This window comes from Ananas comosus, linkage group 4 (genome assembly GCF_001540865.1).
Source record: "Ananas comosus cultivar F153 linkage group 4, ASM154086v1, whole genome shotgun sequence".
Taxonomy (NCBI): Eukaryota; Viridiplantae; Streptophyta; class Magnoliopsida; order Poales; family Bromeliaceae; genus Ananas; species Ananas comosus.
Window position 1 is genome coordinate 5,099,370 of NC_033624.1, and position 19,181 is coordinate 5,118,550.

The 19,181-nt window shown below is 37.0% G+C and overlaps 3 protein-coding genes across 5 annotated transcripts; 2 read left to right on the forward strand and 1 right to left on the reverse strand.

The window, feature by feature from the left end:
- LOC109709024 (pentatricopeptide repeat-containing protein At1g69290-like) lies at window positions 1,739-10,357 on the forward strand. 3 transcript variants are annotated; one of them, XM_020231065.1, is made up of 3 exons: window positions 1,739-4,031; window positions 5,660-5,753; window positions 10,316-10,357. In XM_020231065.1, exon 1 carries the CDS (start codon window positions 1,838-1,840, stop codon window positions 3,860-3,862), a length of 2,025 nt encoding a protein of 674 aa, XP_020086654.1. In that variant the 5' UTR covers window positions 1,739-1,837; the 3' UTR covers window positions 3,863-4,031; window positions 5,660-5,753; window positions 10,316-10,357. The 3 variants fall into 3 exon arrangements, with proteins under 3 accessions (XP_020086654.1, XP_020086652.1, XP_020086655.1); XM_020231063.1 differs by lacking the exon at window positions 10,316-10,357 and having other exon boundaries at window positions 5,660-5,879; XM_020231066.1 differs by lacking the exons at window positions 5,660-5,753; window positions 10,316-10,357 and adding an exon at window positions 5,603-5,620.
- LOC109709025 (pectinesterase-like) lies at window positions 10,347-14,350 on the forward strand. The gene is made up of 2 exons (XM_020231067.1): window positions 10,347-11,493; window positions 13,404-14,350. The coding sequence occupies exons 1-2, from the start codon at window positions 10,362-10,364 to the stop codon at window positions 14,093-14,095; spliced, it is 1,824 nt and encodes a 607-aa protein (XP_020086656.1). The 5' UTR covers window positions 10,347-10,361; the 3' UTR covers window positions 14,096-14,350.
- On the reverse strand, window positions 16,293-17,357 carry LOC109709322 (nuclear transport factor 2-like). Its single transcript, XM_020231501.1, has 2 exons — window positions 16,976-17,357; window positions 16,293-16,688 (listed from the first exon to the last, which is right to left on the reverse strand). Exons 1-2 carry the CDS (start codon window positions 17,327-17,329, stop codon window positions 16,614-16,616), a joined length of 429 nt encoding a protein of 142 aa, XP_020087090.1. The 5' UTR covers window positions 17,330-17,357; the 3' UTR covers window positions 16,293-16,613.

A 19,181-nucleotide genomic window follows, 5' to 3' on the forward strand; every position in this document is an offset into this window, starting at 1 on the left:
TGGAAGCATGAGCCTTTCGTGCTTACCAGCTCCGTTTTCATGTGCGACTTTCGAATCGATCGATCGGCTCCTGTTAAACTTATTAGAGTATTGGGAGTACCGTAGGAAAATAAATTGTATTATTTTTGATATCATTTGCAATAGTGATTCGAAATTGGGCCTCAAATCAACAAATTTAATGGCCGTAAGGTGAGCCATTGCAGTTAACGGTGTAGAAATATAATTAAATCTAGTGAACATTTGATAGAAAATTCTTTTATCTATATAAAACAGATCAATATATTTGATTTAAAATTTTAATGTCATTATTTAATTTGTGTACAGATTTTTTATTTCAGCATTTTGATTTTTGATGCCTTCGTTCATTAGGAAATGATATCGTAAAAATCATAAAATTTATTTCTAGGTATTCAAATACTCTAGATCAAGTTTAACGGAGCGATCGACATTCGAAAGGTCGCAATCGTCAAAAGAGCTGAAGGCCACGGAAGGCTCTTAGCGGTGGCGTTCCGATAGATAGTAGCTCACTTATATAGATAATATTATATATATATATATATATATACATAATTAAATATTATATATAGAATTATCTAATATTTATTCTATTATACTATCATAGTACCAGCCTTGGTACTATGATTGTTTTCGCCGTTGATATGAAAGGATGTGCCGTTTAAGATGATAGTGTCCCCCAGTTAAATCTTGGATAGTGGTTCTCTAGGGTTGAGTGGGGTGTGTTGGATTAATAATATAATCTAATGGATGAAAATGATCAAAGGGTAGATTAATGGTAGAAAATATTCAATGAGTACTTAACGGGCTCGCTACTACGATAGTATAGTAGCCGGACTCTATTATATATATATAGATATATATATATTATATATTATATATATATAATTATATTATATATTAATTAAATATATAAATATAATATATTTTTATTATATATAGGCTGACTCGTGAATAATCGGATTTAGTCTATAAATTGGGCCAATATTGATTGACTTAAAACAAAATCCCAATAGACAAATAAAAGAGCAAAATTTTATAAATTTAAATTTTTTTCTTTCGTTTTTTTTTTTCACAGAGCTCTAAATTTCAATATGTTTCTCTTTTCTCTTTCTGCTTCACCTATGTGGCCAAAAAGCCGAAGCCTCCAAATACAAGAGCAGCAATATGTCTGCCGTTGCGATATTACTATTAATTATATGCTTGCAGAAAATACAGAATATTTTTAAAGCTAAAAATTATTATTCATATAAAATTAATTTTAGTTATATATGGATTGATAGTTTAATCCAATATTTATCTATATAATTTATTTATTTTTGACTGCATAAATAAAAATGAATAATATGGAGATTGAAGGCGGAAGAAAAAACATGTGAGGCTGAAAAGATTATATATTCAACTCATAATTTTTATTTTTCATATTATAATATTATATTTTATATAATTATTTTATATTTTGAACTATTAGACATATTTTTGTATCAAATTATAGATAATGTTCTATACAAGTTAAACTATTGATCATGTTGAGAATTTCAAGTGGCTCGTTTAGGGCTTGAGCTCGCTCGACTCAAAATTAGGCTCGCTCCAGCTTGGCTCGAATTAATTTTAATCCAAATTTGAGCTTAAATTTAGGCTCAAAATTAATTTCAAGCCGTAAGCTCGCTGGAGCTCGTTTCCACCCCTATCTATCAGCCGCATCGCGGGTTTCTGCACAGTAGTTTACGTCGGCCCGATAGAATTTTCCGTAACTTACATAACCGTGAATAAATTTCTCCCCCCCGAAAATATAATCCTCACCGTCTCCGGCGAGTCTCAAATGCGGCGAAGCCTCCTCTTCTTCTTCTTCCCTCTCCCCCGTCATTTCTCTTCTTCTTCTTCTTCTTCTTCTTCGCCTCCGGAAATCCCAACCCTCTACTCCTTCCTCCAACCCTCCATCTTCGCCCTCCGCCCCAAACCCTCCCCTCCCCCACCCCAAAACCCTAACCCTCCGCTTCCCCCCAAAACCCTGACCCTAGAATCCCTCGAACCCTCCCTCCTCTCCGCCCTCCGCTCCCGCTGCCCCGACGATGCCTGGCGCTCCTTCCGCTCCCTCGCCGCCGCCTCCCTCCTCCCCTCCCCCTCCGCCGCCTCCTCCCTCCTCTCCCTCCTCTCCTGCGACCCCTCCCCCTCCCGCCGCCGCCTCTCCCTCAAGCGCGCCTTCGCCGCCGCCGTCTTCCTCCTCGACCGCTGTCCCCACGCCGTCTCCCTCCCCGCCGCCGAATCCCTCTTCCGCGCCTTCGCCGACGCTGCCGCCCCCGCCCCAGCCCTCGCCCTCGTCAAATCCATGCTCAAAAACCGCTTCTTTCCGCCGTTTTACATGTGGGGCCACTCGCTGATTTGCATCGCGAAGGGCGGCGGCGGCGGCGGCGGCGGCGGCGGCGGCGGCAGCGACAGCAGTGCGGGTTTCGCGGCGTTCCTTCGGGTTTTTGAAGAGAACTGCCGGATTGCGATGGACGATAAGAACGAGTCCATGAAGCCTGATTTGGCCTCATGCAATGCGGTTCTGGATGGGTGCTGCCGCGATATGTGCTCGGTTTCTGACGCAGAGAGGGTGCTCGAGATGATGTCTAAATTGGGCCTGTCACCGGATTCTGATAGTTTTGGGTCGCTCGCTTACTTGTATGCGTCGAAAGGAATCGGTAAAAGGATTGAAGAGCTCGACAGATTGTTGGATGCACTGGGCTTTTCAAAGAAGGAATTTTTCAAGAATTTGATCAGCGGGTGTGTTAAAGCCGGAAACTTTGAATCTGTTTCATCAACAATATTACGTGCATCGAAGGAGCGAAGGGGCGATGAGGGTAGTAGTTTGTTGGACGACGAAAGCTATATTGAAGTCGCAAAGTGTTACCTAGATAACGGGAGGATCAAAGAGTTGGCCTCTTTAATAATTACGACTCAGGAGTTGGAATCTTCTATTCAATCTGTTAGAGTAGACTGCTCATTTGGATTCGGAATCGTGAATGCCTGTGTTGGACTGGGTATGTTGGATAGAGCGCACAACATACTCGACGAAATGACTGCTCAAGGAGCGTGTGTTGGGCTCGGCGTGTATTCATCAATCTTGAGAGCCTATTGCAAAGAGCAACGGACGGCAGAAGCCGCGCAACTAGTTACGGAGATTAGTGCCGCGGGGCTCCAGTTGGATGTCGGCTCTTACGACGCTCTCATTGATGTTTCGATGTCAGCGCAGGACTTCCAGTCGGCATTCTCCCTCTTTAGGGATATGAGAGAGGCGAGGCTGCCCGATATCAAAACCAGCTATCTCACTATAATGACAGGGTTAATGGAAAATCAGCGGCCTGAGCTCATGGCTTCATTCTTGGATTCGATAGTTGATGACCCAAGAGTGGAAATTGCTACCCACGATTGGAATTCCATTATACATGCCTTCTGCAAGGTTGGCCGATTAGAAGATGCACGGAGAACTTATAGGAGAATGGTTTTTCTGAGATTTGAACCGAATAGTCAAACGTATTTATCACTTATCAATGGCTACGTTTCTATACAGAAGTACTTTAGTGTGTTGATACTTTGGACAGAAGTGAGGAAAAAGGGTATTGATTTCGATCACGATCTGATTGATGCATTTTTGTTTGCACTGGTTAAGGGCGGGTTCTTTGATGCGGCAATGCAAGTGGTGGAAAAGGCTCAGGAGCTGAAGATATTTGTGGACAAGTGGCGGCATAAGCAAGCTTTCATGGAGACACATAAGAAGTTGAAGGTGGCAAAGCTAAGAAAGAGAAACTTCAGGAAAATGGAAGCACTTGTTGCATTTAAGAACTGGGCTGGCCTTAATGCATAACTATCGATCGAGTTGCTGCATGTCTTCTTGATGATATTGGATATGCAAGTTTGGATTGATGCACATCCTGTGCTGTGATGTGAGGATTGTATATTATTGTAGGAGGAATCTGGAGGAGAGTCATCTAGATTGATTTCTCATGGGAAAGGAAAAGCTTTTCCCGAACCAGGTATAAAGCAGATGAGAACATTAAATTTGTTGGATTTCTGGATATCTGTTATTGTAACGACGGTCTGAACTGCCAAACTTCGTAATAAAATCTTACATGAGACTGGCTCGATCCAGGATATTTTTTCTCCTTCTTCTGGCTACTTTTATTTGATAGATAATCATTGGTGGATGAAATCACCTTTAATCTTCATTTCAATCAAAATGTTCCTTCCATTGATTTATTTAATCTCCAACAAGTTGCAAGAGCCAAAGATTAATTTTGGAACATTCTGGTTCTCACGTTGGCCATCAATTGCGATTCAACTGGATTGGAGCTGCTCTTATTCTTGTGGTAAGGGGTCAACTCTGGAGCTATTTCTGAGAGTATTGGTGATTAAGCATTGAGGCAGTGGTGGAGAACTGTCCAAATCCACTGCTTGAATGATTTGTCAAAATGCAATCAACCAGATAGGAAAGCTCGTAACTGGTGGCAACAGCTGAATGTAGCCTGATTTGTTGGTTATATATCTTATATACTCTATATAATGATGAATGTCACATCTTCATCTGGAGTTATCAACTCCAATTAACTTTTGGTAAGCAGGAATTCATTGCATCCCTCATCAATGTAAAGGAAATAGTAGCTTTGCTCCTAGTGCTTGGTGAATGTAAGGCAATGGGAAGCATTTTGTTTCTTTTGTAGTCATTCAGAGGTATCTTTGTTTAATCTAGTTTGTCAACAAAATTTGTTACAAAATTGATTCATCTTCAGCTTTCTTTATTCCTCTATTGAGATGGACCCTGGAGTCTATTTAACAGGGACCAATTAAAGTAGGAGCAGAATTGGGAGTACACTTAATTTTATTTTTTTGTCGTGAATGTTGTCATGTGACACTTGATAATTTGCTTGTTACATATGTTGAGCAGGTGCCTCACTTTGCTGCATCTGTATCTGATCCAAAGTGTATAATAAATAAATCAAATAAACCATGATTTTAAGAAGAGTGCAGTGAAATAGTTTGTAATATATTCTCTATGCATTTAGCTGAAGAAGCATTAAGCAGATCTCTATGGAACTACAAACATTGCTCCTTAGTTCTTACTTTGTTGGCTTTATATATACTAGAAGCAAGAAAAGTAATGGAATACATCTTTTTCCACTGGAAATCCAAAAGTTATTAAGTTTTAGAGCTGAGATTAGAGATGGATTGAGACCTAGAGGTGTAAAGACAAGGAAAAGCATGCTTCACATAAATGCTTATAATTCTTTGGTGTTTAATTAATAGTTATGACTTCTGTTATATTTAGTTTGAATTTGTCATAGTTAGTTTTGATACCAGCAAAAATTTTTGTTCATTTATTTTTTTTTACCTGATTATCAGTACATGATTTAGATTAAAGTCATGGCAAGGGGATTGAAGTTATTAGACAGTAAACACCGTGCTCTATCTGGTTTCTGTTCTACCTTGACGTGCTTGATCATAATGTTTTCATAAATTGCATATTTGTTGGCTATTTGTTATGTTTTAAACTTGACACATTGATAATAACTCTTGCTTCTTTCCTTTCTTGGCATAAATTGGATCGCAGTCGCACAACACATGGATCTTATAACATTCATGGATTGTTGTTTCTCATTGTTCTCAGGTGGAAAATCTGCGACCACCTATGACTGCCACTATGCTCTTTAATGATAGTGTGCTGCTGCTTGTGGAAGAATAAAGCAAAAAACTGACTAACTGTAAGTGCTGTTTTTATTAATACATGTGGGTTGTGGTTTTTCTATGTTACCACGCGCATACTTTTATCCTGTTATTTTTGTTGTATCCGGCATTTAGTCAAATGAATTATTTTTTAGTTCTTATTCTCTTTCCATCTTGGCTAGCTCACATTATCATCGACACGTCTCCTTTATATACTATATAACATGGAGAAAACAAACAAGCTAACAAGTAAGAGTTTGAATCAATTGACAGAAATGCAAGTGATGATTGACAGAAATCTAATCAATTCAAAAGTTGATTCTGCATCTTTATTGATGAGCTCCACTGGGTCACGGATATTATACTCTGTCGGTAGTTTGAAGCTTCCTCAATGTGAGCAATTGATCTGCTATTCTCTTGTAGATCTTTAATTTCGGGGTAAATTGGTAAACTTCAATTTGGGCCCTTGTGGTTTAGCTCATTTTCACTTTTCCATGCTTTGGTTCAAAAAAATTGCACTTAACTATCCAATAGTTTACCGAAAAGATCTACTGTCAAATAGGATAGCAAAGTGAAATGTTTTGATATCTAGAGGATAGTTAAGTGCAATTTTTTGAACCATAGGGGTGGCAAACTGAAAATGACCTAAACATGAGACTTTTTGAACCACAAAGTGGCAAAGTGAAAATAAACTAAACCATAGGGGGCAAATTGAAGTTTACTCTTAATTTAGTTATTGTGAAAACTCAAGTTAATGTCATCTCACTGTTTGATAGTTTCAGAATTTAATGTTTTATAAGTAAAATGGCATTAATTTAAGAAATAAGATATTTCAGATAGTAATGCAGATCGTTTTACTTTCTTTCTATCTAATTATGTGATTAGCAAAGTATGGAATCCTTTAGTTATAGGTCACCAGCCAACGGATTCTTGTGCCTTTTCTTTTTAAAGCTTCTTATGCAAATATTTCCATAATGATGCAACACAGTTTTACTTGGATTTTTTTACTCAGATTTTTTTAAGTGCGGTCTACGAGTTAAATGGGTCCGCTAAATTGTATGTAAAGAGTCTTGGTTGGGTCAAATTGATTCTAAGTCAGTGTTCAATATTTGTGGCTATTCATTAGATGGTTTACATCCATATTTCTCGCACCTTGTTTCGAGGGTCCAGTTTGGGCTTTAGGGCTAATTAAGAACCTTTATGAACTTTGGATTCTAGGATGCCTCATTTTGTCAAAAGGTGTTTCATAGAGATTAAAACAAGTCTACATTTGATTAAAACAAAGTCCCACAATGGTATCAGGTGGGTTTGGAAATGATTTAAATTTATTCAAAGATTTTCTTTTGTACAACTGACCTAGTTTTTTTTTATATATATAAATTGCTAAGGAGATATTCAGTACGGAGTCACTGGATCATGTAAATTTGCTAGTGGAAATTGTTTCTTTAACATCATAAGCCTTCTACCTCTCCTCTTTCGTCTACCTTTTCTCCCTCTCTTACCTTTATTTTTATTATTTCTTGTTCTGTTTGATGTGGTCTGCTGCATCCAATCAACTTTGGAGTTTGGATTTATATCAATTGGTACCAAGACTTGATCTTCAATTTGAGAATGATGAACGTGGTGGGTTATGATGAACATTGGCAACAAGACGCATGTTCTAATTGTAATGACCCGACCCGCTAGCAACAATAACTCGTTGACAACAAACCACCGGTCCAAAATATTTAAGTCCAGTTATTATGTCTGGTGTGTCCGCTACTTATAAACCCAACAGGCTCTCCCACATTATTCAATGTGGGACTATTAGGATGTCACACTAATGTTGCTAAGTTAATGTTTCATGCTGATTCTTAAATTGGATGGCATGCATTTTTCTTGATCAATGTTATGTCATTTAGGAAGCAAAACATGGTGGAACAGTTTTTGGCCATTCAATATCCTTTTGCATATATTTTAGGAAACATTTATTTCTAAGCTTTTGTTTTATTAATGGACAAAAATTTCGTGCACATCCGTGCACGGATGCGGATGGCCGCCGCGTGTGCGGCGCCCATCACCACCGCCCCTTCCTAGGGCTGGCAAACGAGCGAGCCGGCTCGCGTTCGACTCGTGTTCGGCTCGATATTCGGCTCGCTCGAGCTCGACTCGAAATTAAATGAGCCGAGCTTGAACAAAATAAAAGGCTCGAAATTCATTTCAAGCCGAGCTTGAGTATTACTCGGCTCGTTCGAATTAGGCTCGAAAAGCTCGAAAAGCTCGAATATATATATATATATATATATTATATTATATATATTGTTTTTAATATATTAGGTTTAATTTTAATTCATTGGGTATTATGTTGGCCCATACATAACCATAGTAACGTGAATTGAGCTAACTGTATTATTTACATATCCATTTCTTTTTCAGACTTTCATTGTTGCAATATCCGTTAATCGATGATATATTAATTTTCTCCTTTTGTTTCCTCTCTTCTCTCTTCTTTCTTTTATCTCTCTCTCTCTCTCTTCGTTCTCCTCGGCCTCATCCAGTCGCAGTACCTGCTTACATTTTTGCAAAATTATTTTGTATTTTGACCTTTGGGCATTGTTGATTAAGTTGCAGGTATGTTTATAAAATTAAACTAATTGATTTATTAATGTCGAGAATTTCAATGCTCGTTTAGAGCTCGCGTCGGCTCGAGTTCAAAATTGGCTTGCTCTGAGTCGGCTGAATTATTTCAAGCGAGTTGGGCCTCGTTTGGCTCAAATTAATTTTAAGCGGAATTTTGAGGGCTGTAGCTCGTCGAGCTCGGTCGTTCCACCTACCCTTCCCCTTCTCTCTCTCTCTCTCTCTTTTCTTTCTAAAACGGGGCCTCGATTTTTTTTTTTTTTTTTTGTTGGGACGGTCTCGATGGGCCCGCACACCACGCTGCGCCATCCGTATCCGTGCCCAAACAATTTGTTTGGGCACGGATGTCCACGAAATTTTTGTCCTTTATTAATATCAGCACTATATTTTGTTTTGTAATCAATGCCTACACCACTAGGGAGCAGAAAATAGCTCACTTTTGCACGTAGTTTGTACATTAAAGTGGGCATAGTATTATTATTCAAACATGCACGCATGATGACTATTGGAAAGTCCTGTCCCTGCCAAAGAATACTCTTTATGAAAAGTGTCAATATAGTGATCAATAATGGTTGCACAGCAGACCACCTCCTTTTGAAGATGGTTTAAGTAATTTTACCTTTGTAATTTATTTAAATATAATTTACGAGTTGTATATCACCATGTGCATGGCTTTAGCTCCTATTATATTTTAGGGTTGGATTGGACCATAGAAGCACTATTCTCCAAAAAGCAGCAACTAGGGGCCTGTTTGGTCTGGCTTCTGAAAAAGCGATTTCTGAAATAGTAATTTTAGTTTGAAAAAGTGATTTCTGTTAAAAGCTGTAGAGTGTTTGATGAGTTTGATATAAAAGTGATTTTGTTGAAGTAATTTTAGAAAGTTGTTTGGCAAATTTTTTTGCTGAAGTAATTTTGTAATATTGTTTCATAATCGCGTACAAACTACACAATACTACAAATTAAATGGGAGAGAGAGGAGGGTAGAGAGGAGGGTAGTTGGAAGTGTTAAAAGGTTAGAGTAGAATTATATTGTTTGTTTAGGGGTAGTTTCGATATTTTTATAAAAAATTTTAAGTGAGAAAACTGCTTTTGTGGGAATCAGTTTTGAGAAGCAGCTTTTTTTTGCTTCTACTTTTAGAGGTTGAAAAATCAGTTTTTTGATTCTCAGAAACAGAATCAGTTTTTAAAATTTTTATTGTCAAACGCTCTACTGAGCCCAAAATTACTTTTGAGCTCAGAATCATTTTTAAAAAGCTTGGCCAAACACCTCCTAAGTATTGGACAAACAGAGATTTTGATCTTGTTCTATGTGTCCAAGTAGAAATGAAGTTTTGGATCCCAAATATAATAGAAAAGCTGTTGGCGGATTTTAACCAAAAATTGTTAGTGCTTTTTTTAATTGCTCTAGGGGGGGTTTTTAGTGCAATAGTTTTCTTCTAAAATTTTATTCTAAAAATATATCTGTTAAATTTTTATTTATAAATACGGTCATATAAAAACGGTGAATGGTTCACCGCTTTTAAATACGGTGAACCATTCATCGTTTTTTTTTTTCATTTTTTTTTATATTTCTACTATGATAAAAACGGTGAATGGTTCATCGCTTTTATTTTTTTTCTACTTCTAATGAGGAGTTATGAATGCGGTGAATCATTCACCGCATTTAAAAGTCTATTTTTATAATAATTTTTTAAAAAAAATTATTTTTATAATTATAAAAATAGATAGAATTATTTATAAAAAAAATTCGCTCTAGGGCCTGTCTGGCCTAGTTGTTGGAGAAGTGATTTTTACAAAATTGATTTTGAATTGAAGAATTAATTTTAATTAAAAACTATAGAAAATTTGGCTAAGTCTAACTGGAAAGTAATTTTTTTTGAAGTAATTATGGAGGGCTCTTTGATAAAGAGTTGTCAGGATATTTGGATGGAAACAATTTTTTCTTTTTTCCTAACAGCTTTACACATGGTATTTTTTTTGGCAGATCTAGCGGCGGAATATATATAGAGAGCAAAAGTTCAACGAGAAACATGCCCGCTGCTTTTTTAAACACCGCCACTCAGAAAGCACTTCCAAGGTACGATGCTGCAACCTTCCCACTCACTAGAATAAATTTAGCCTGTGGTTACTACCAGTCTCCTCACCTTTCAACACTCCCCACTATCACCACCATGGCACCATCAGCTCATGACCCTCTTCTTCCTCCTCATCCTTCCATCAAGAAGCCCTCGCCGTATTCCAAGACCATCTTCTTGTTACTACTGTCCATAGCTTCTCTCATCTCCCTCGCCGCTCTCTTTTTCTCTTACAAACACACCGCCTCCACCACTGCCCCCACCGTGAACTTCTCCCACCTCTGCTCTCGCTCCCCTGACCAAGCTTCTTGCAACGTCGCCGTCTCGAGCGCGGTCGCTGCTCTCTCGGCCCAGTCCAAAACCCGTCCTGTCCCGGCCCAAGTGCTCCTCACCATCATCCAACAATCTATTCGTGAAATAGATGCCACCGTCTCTGAGCTCACCACTATCCACCGTTCGGCGAATGATCGACGGCTGCGATCCTCCCTCGCTGATTGCGTCCACCTCATGGGCCTGTCGCGTGACCGCCTGGTCGACTCCGCTGCCGCCGTGTCGTGCGGTGCCCACGCCGATGCCCAGACGTGGCTTAGCGCTGCGCTGACCAACCATGTCACGTGCTCCGACGGCCTCGACGGGCCGTTGAGCCGTTCCGTAGTTAAGGCCTATCTAGAGCCCCTAACGGCGTTAGCGAGCGCCTCCCTCGCCGTTATCACCACCATGAACCCGCACGAATTAGACAAAGTTACACGCCTCACGAGAAAGATCCCATTTCCAGAATGGGTAACTGCGAGGGATCGGAAGCTTCTAGAAGCAGCTTCTGTAGGGAGTGGGATGACGGCGAACGTGACGGTGGCGGCTGACGGGAGTGGGGACTTCGGAACGGTGCAGGAAGCTGTGAACTCAGCACCCAACAAGGGGAAGGCGCGGTATGTGATTTACGTGAAGGCCGGCACGTATGAGGAGAACGTGGCCGTGGGGAAGTCGAAGACGAATGTAATGATCGTCGGCGACGGCATGAATTCGACGGTGATCACCGGGAGCCTCAACGTCGTCGATGGGTCCACCACTTTCAACTCTGCTACCTTAGGTTAGTATCCCATATAACCATAAGTAGATATAATTAATAAGAGTAGAGATAGCTAACTAGTTACAAATCGAAACATCTGCTTTTAACTTTTCCAAGCTACTACTAGCTTCTGTCATAGAATCTTTTCGAACATTCGGTATTTTTACATTTTCATATAAAAACTGTTCTAAAAAACTGACTCTAGCTTGTCCTGCTTAAGCGCATTTTTGTGAGGTGATTTTTGGATGGAATCCTTTGAAGAAGCTAGGTTGCTAGCCAGTAGAAGAACTACTTAACTTTTTGCTTTAAATTAAGGTCATAATTCTTGAATTAACAAAAAAAAAAATAGAGCAATATGGAAAACAAGGAGGAATTCTACACTGTCATACTTGCACCACATCATCAATAACAAGCTAATCATATTTTTTTTTTTTCAAACAAAAGTATAATAAAAATATTTTTTTATAATCTTGATGGGACGTATACCCCTAAAAGGAGATATTTGATTGGTTTGTTACGCCATGTCACCAATATACTCGTTGCATTCTAGAATTTTTTCGGAAACAAGCATTCTTGTCAACGGAAATAATAATTAATTTAGTTAGAATACCCACGTAGCTGTTGATGAACTAGCCCCTGCCTGACGTTGGGAAAATCATTAAAAAGCACGATTTCACTTGTGATTTTGGTAAAATTTCTAAATTAATTGATGAAAATCACTCAATCAGAAAACAAAAAAAAAAGTTTTGAAGGCCGAGAGAGTTTCAATCTGAAAAAGAAAAAAGAATGGGTCAGTTTTAGATTGTACTGTAGGATAGTGTGGGCCTCTATGCATTTTAAAAAAAAAGATTTTAACAACAAACCAAAAACATACACCGCGTGTGATGCTTTAGTAGTCTCGTATTGGATGGAAAAAGATTATGCTTGGGTTTATTGAGATTTAGCACTATATTACCGATAATCAGTTCGTGAAAAAAAAAAAAACAATACTCGCGATTGTCTTTTGCCTCCAATCTCCTTAGAATACACTGTTTACCTCTGTTTAAATAATTTTATTTTTGAGGTCTTTATACTAGGATTTTAGAGTACAGTGTATGGTGCGCCCGATGCTGCTTAAAGCAGCCGATTGTTACCTTACTTGCCGGCTGCATGAGTGGCCCGGTTCAAATACAACTTCAAGCAGAAATCGATGCTTGCTGTCCTTTCTTTTATTGCTCGTAGGCCTTTTAACCTGAAAAACTTTGCAAAGAATTGCAGAACTAAACTTGGAAGTTGGGCCTTGGGCTCCAGAATTCGGCACATATGGAGGCTCGAACTTTTGACCTCATAATTGGCTGTTCAACATCTTATCACTAGACTATTACTCGTTTGGTGGGTTCGTCGCATATGTTAGTACACGGCTTTGATCTAACTTTGATCCAATCCATTTGCAATCCGCCGTCCTTGTTTCAACCACCCATATCATTTGAAGCGTCTGTGTCATTTGAAAAGCTCTAAAAGTGCGTTTAATCTTTTTTTTCTTTTCAATGCTATAAAATTGTGATAGAACCTACCACTAGAGAGGCGACTACGTACTTCTCCGATGGTGATTTTCAACATAATTTTAGAGTATTGGAGGAGGAGAGATTGAAAGCACTTACCCATTTTTTGAGCTTTCCAAAATATAAAAGTTTATAGTTTTCAGAACACATATTCAAATTAGGCTACTAGGTGTTCCCCAATAAACGTAATTAATTTGCAATTAGACTACCTTAATGTTCCCCCCATGTCTTTTATCAACTTGTCCGTTAAAATCGTCAAACTTCTTTTTTTCCCCCATAATGAGAGGGAGTTAGATCTTGCTAATGTTTTAAATAGGTTAAACTTTTAATAGTTGAAGTCAGATTAATTACGTATCGTCAAATTCAGTTTGCTTGTTTAAATCAATTCAGCTGCGGTGGCCGATGGTTTCATTCTGCAAGACATCTGCGTCGAGAATACGGCGGGACCTGAGAAACACCAGGCGGTGGCACTCCGTGTTGGGGCCGACAGGTCCGTGATAAACCGCTGCCGTGTAGACGGCTACCAGGACACCCTCTACGCGCACTCCCTCCGCCAATTTTACCGTGACAGCCTCATATCCGGCACAGTCGACTTCATCTTCGGCAATGCTGCGGTGGTCATTCAAAACTGCGACATTGTTGCTCGCCTTCCCTTGTCCAAACAGGAAAACACGATCACGGCCCAGGGGCGGACCGACCCGAACCAAAACACGGCCACCTCCATCCAGAGTTGCAAGGTCGTGCCAGGGGCCGACCTCGTGCCGGCGGAGTCGGCAACACCGACGTTCCTCGGCCGGCCCTGGAAGCAGTACTCGAGAACGGTGTTCATGCAATCGTACATCGATAATCACGTGGATCCTGCGGGTTGGTTGGAGTGGGACGGAGATTTCGCACTGAATACGCTGTACTACGGGGAGTACGCCAACAAGGGCCCAGGTGCGGGGACTGCCGGGCGCGTCAACTGGACGGGGTATCATGTGATCACCGACCCGAGCGTGGCGGCGGAGTTCACCGTGGCGCAGCTGATACAAGGGGGGGCTTGGCTGACCTCTGCTGGAGTTGCATTCACCGAGGGCTTATGAATTTGATAGGCTATGGAAGATTTTAGAGCATGTAATAATAGATAAATGTTGCGAATGATATACATTGCACCTATTCTAGGATGCGGTGGTCTTTTCTAATTATATTGATATGACTAGTAAAAAATTTTCTATCTTAAGATAGATGAGATGTATATCATACTCATCTTTGGTAGTGTATTTGTAACATTGCCCTAAAGGTGCGTTTGGTTCGCGCTATCTTTTAAAGATTCTTAGTAATCCAATGGGAATAAAAAAATATGACGGTGTTTGGCTAAACGTACTAAGTAATCTAGTTGGTAATATTGGATTCACTTGGAAATAAGATTCATCCCAAAGTACTAATCTCATTCCCTTGAGGGAGGGTGGGTATCTCATATTAATGGATTGGAGTAATCATAATATGTCTAATTTCTTTCTTTCTTCCTACCCGCCGGCTAATTGATATTATTTTTCTTTACACTCTAATCTTATATCTCTCTCTAAACTTATTTTTCTCTCTAAAATTCAACTTTTTTTTTTCTCTCTCTAAACTAAGCTTTCTTTCTCTCTCTCTCTTTCTAAAATTTCAACTCTCTCACTCCCTCTAATTTCGACTATGTTTTTATTTCTATTTTTTTTAATTATGCTCTCTCTCTCTAACTTATACTCTCTTTTCCTTTTTTCTAAAATAATATTGAAATTTTTAGTAACATTATCTAAAATTAAATAAATAAATAAATAAATTAATTGTATATTTTTTGTAATATTAAATAACATGGCTAATTAATATTACCGTACGAACCAAACACAGAAATTCTACATTCTTCGTAATAGGATGAATAGGAATAAGATTCTCGGATATCTTTTATTCCTAGTAATCTTTCATAATGCGAACCAAACGCACCCTTAAAGGGTTTGGCCCATAGACCTGGTCCTTTTGGACAATTTTTTTTTCAGCAGTAATTGAGATTTTGAAAAATCCAGAGGACCCTTTTTTTTTTTCTTTTTTTTTTCTTTTTTTTTTTTTTTGTCCTTCCCTAAATTACAACTACAATATATTATTGGTAAAAACATAAATAACTTATCTAAAGTATAAACTATTTTGATTCTATTATCTAACATCTTAAAATTTTGATTTTATTATTCAATATTTTAGTTTTTTTGATTTAAGTAATTTAATGATTCTTTTAGTTAAAAACTTAAGTTAATTACTTTAACAAATTTAATCATAGCTATATTAATTGCTTCTAATACGCTAATTAAGACTATAAAAATATGGGATGCATTCATATTGAGATTCTCACTTTAAGTCACGTCAGAGCACTCTTAGCATAATTAATTTTTTCATATTTAATTCAAATTTATATCATGGACCTTTCAAAAGTCTAGATACGAAAAAAAAAAAAATTGTTAAATATAAAATATTAAAAAATACCGTTTTAATTCTACTAGTTTAACTTTTTCTTTTTTCTTTTGAGAGAAAAATGATTATTTTATATAATTTAACACATCAGACTACCGGTTAAAGCTCGTGATTTGATTTGGATCCTATTTTCTCCATTTTGAACTCTCTTTGTAGGCAATTTGATATTAATTTGAATGAACTCAAAAGTTCATTCAAATTTAACTTTAAAATTCGTTAAGTTTCATGGAGTGCTCAAAAAACTGCAAATTCAATTAGTATTGTTAAAATTGACATGATTGAGCAGCGTATTTAATAGTCATTATAATGTGAAACAACCGTTGTACTATAAAAATTTAAACCGTTAGAGAACGATATTTATATATTTTTTATATTTAATAATCATACATTCAAACACTTGTTGAAAATAGCATAAAATTTGTTGAATATAAAAATACCGTGACGTGAGAGTGAGAATTGGATATAACAATACTAAAACACCGATCTCTAGCGGTTTAAGCTTTTAGACAAATACGATTGTTTCATAAAATTTAATAAAGTGTTTCACGAGAATATCCCGATTTCGAGTGCACGTTTTTTTTATAACAACTTAAGCTTTTATTAGAGAAATACGATTGTTTTATAAAATTTAACATAATATTTGACCAGAAGATCTTAATTTCGAGTTCAGATTTTGACCTATAAAAATATCGTTTTTAATATTTTTCTCATGCCAAACACGATATTTGACCAGAAGATTTTGATTTCGAGTTCATGTTATTGAAACCATAAAAAAAACTCAAGTCGAAATGTGAATGAGAATGTTAAAAATATTTTAAAAATTACAGTTATTTTATGAAATTTGACAAAACAAGCTAACACAAATCACAACAACACAATCTCTCTCTCTCTCTCTCTCTCTCTCCTTTCCTTTTGTTTTGGGTACAACAACACATTAATTTTGAAGCTTTACTAATTTCAACAAATAATCAAAGATGTAAGGGAGAATAATAATAATAGTAAAGAAAATGGAAAAATCCCCAAACCCCCTTAATCTTACAGCACGAAAATTAAAGCTCCCTCATAATAATTACCCGTATTATTATTGTTAATTAAGAAGCTATTAAGTGATCCATATCATCCGTAGTTGAGCCGGAAAATGTCATTTTGCACAAAGAAGCTCCCGTGCTGCGTCGGAACCAAGTGAAACATCTACACAATAAATTAAAAAATAAAAGAGAAGAAAAAAAATTTAAATTTGAAACAATATTTTATTCTAAAATTTAATATGTAAACTGTCATAATTAAATTTGAAAAAAAAACCAATTAATCAAATTAGTTGACATATATATATATATATATAAAGGTAATTAATTACTGAAAATAAAAGATGAAATTAATTTTCTGAATTAATTCATCGGTTTAAATTTTCAAATAAAAAGCAAATTAATATTTTCTTCTTCTCGAATTTATAAGTGAGGGAGTACTACTGCACGTACCTGGCTGAACTTGAGGTGGTGTTCCTCTCCCGGAAGCTGAATGCTGCCGCTGACGAAGACAAGAATGCCGCCGGCGACCGGCGACGGCTGGCAGTCGACAGTGGAGACGGCATGCTTGCATTGGCCGAACGGCAGCTGCGCCAGCTTCCGCGCGATCTCGTCGGCCCCGACGACCTTCTGCCCCTCGAAGGAGAGCAGGGAGCCGCGGTCGTAGAGCGCGGCCAGCGCGGCACGGTCCGTGTCGAAGACCCGGCAGTAGTGCTCGACAAACGCCTTCCCCACCATCTCTATCTGCTGCTGCTGCTCTTGCTCCATGCATATGCTGCCAGCCTTTTCATCTCTCTGATGATCCATTGCATGCACAATCTTTCTCTCTCTCTCTCTCTATATTGGATTGGTATATATATATATATATATATATATATATATATATATATATATATATGGTGGTGGCCCAATGAATTATACATACGGGTACTCAAACTGTAATTTGTAGTAATTTCTTATTCGAGTTTTCTGAATTATTACAATCAAATCGCAGAATAGCATTTAGTAGGTTAAATGCTGATAATGTTGTTGATGTATAAGTGATATAGTATCTTTATTATTCTCGCATCATTAATCACAATACTCTTATATATATTACTTCTACATCAATAAATTCTGATTCAAAATTTCTGAATTATTATAATAAGTCGCCCAATCCAATTTAGTTGACTAAGTATTGACAAATTGTTAATGTATAAATGATATGGCATCTTAATTATTCTCGCATCATCTGTCACAATACTTCTACATCACTTCTATATCAATAATTTGTCATTAATATTTAGCCAATTAAAATGGATTATTAGGTTTCATTGTGACAAACCAAAAAACTTGATTTTGAAATTGCAACAGATTAATTTTAAGGACGTAAGTGTCACGCACCTCATAGCTTGAGGACCAAATTAAAGTGCAATTTATTTTTTTAAAAAAATTAAATATAAAGAATCCAAAACCTCTAGGGTTATTAATTATGACTCTATTTAGTATAAAGGGTTGTAAAATTATAACCTCTTTTAGTTCGCAAACTAATTAAGCATTTTTTTTTTAGGCTTAATTACATGGTATGTGTATGTGTATATATATAATCAGCCAATGGGATTCACAAATTAACAAAAAAAAAGAGATTAAATTAACGCACTAGATATAATTTTCCAAATCTTTTATATTCTTAACTAAACTTCTAAAATTTTGCAACCGAGTGTCTAGGATTATATTTTAAAAATTAACTTAAACTAACTAATATTAGTAAAATGGTCAAGAAATAAAAGTGAACATACGCTATATAGCAATACTGAAGCACACTCCCAGCTTTGTTTTATAATATAGAATTTGATTTTTTTTTTTTTACTATTTAATTTTAACAAATTAATTGTGATTATTATGGTCAGCTTCGTCTGAGAAAGGAATTTTTATTATTTATCGACCAATTAGCTAATTTAATCACCATGAAAAATGAATTTAGATGGTTAATTATATAATTTTGAACGCTAAATGTAAAATTTTAGAAGAAATTAATTAATTATTATTGCATTAATTTGAGGATTTTATTAGGATCCTAAGATTAATTTGCCAAACACTGCCACGTTGCAATGGCAATGAGGTAATTAGCAGCAACGTGAAGGGTAATTTAGCATATGTTTGTACGTGGCTTGCACTAACCCTTCGGAGGTTCCACGCAACGAATCAAAAGCNGGCCCTTAAAAACTATTTAATGTTCATATCTCCAATAATGTTCTCCAATAATGTTCATAATATCTCCAATAATGTTCAAATCTCCAATAATGTTCTCATTTATTTATGGTATTTAATGTGTTTGCATCCATAATGTCTAGAGCTCTGATTAGTCGAGAAACACAATCCAAAAGTGTCATATAAATTTACCAATGTTTAGAGGGACCAAAGTGTTCCCCCTCATGTATTGTTGACATAATATAAAAACTTTTCATCATTTTATGCATGTAGTACAAATTGTCACGTGAATTTCCCAATGTCAATGTCGTATAATCAAACTATACTATAGAAGGGCATCCAAAGCAAAAAAAAAAAAAAAAAAAAAAAAAAAAAAAAAAAAAAAAAAGAAGGAAAGAAGAGAAAAGTTACTTTGTACAATCTAAAAGGAGAATGTGTTATTTATATACTCTTCATTTTAGTGCTTAAT

Coding starts and splice junctions, on each gene's coding strand:
- LOC109709024 (XM_020231065.1), top strand. CDS start 1,838: ATGCGGCGAAGCCTCCTCTTCTTCTTCTTCCCTCTCCCCCGTCATTTC.
- LOC109709025 (XM_020231067.1), top strand. CDS start 10,362: ATGCCCGCTGCTTTTTTAAACACCGCCACTCAGAAAGCACTTCCAAGG. Junction 11,494..13,403: donor TTTCAACTCTGCTACCTTAG/GTTAGTATCCCA, acceptor AAATCAATTCAG/CTGCGGTGGCCGATGGTTTC.
- LOC109709322 (XM_020231501.1), bottom strand. CDS start 17,329: ATGGATCATCAGAGAGATGAAAAGGCTGGCAGCATATGCATGGAGCAA. Junction 16,689..16,975: donor ACCACCTCAAGTTCAGCCAG/GTACGTGCAGTA, acceptor TTTATTGTGTAG/ATGTTTCACTTGGTTCCGAC.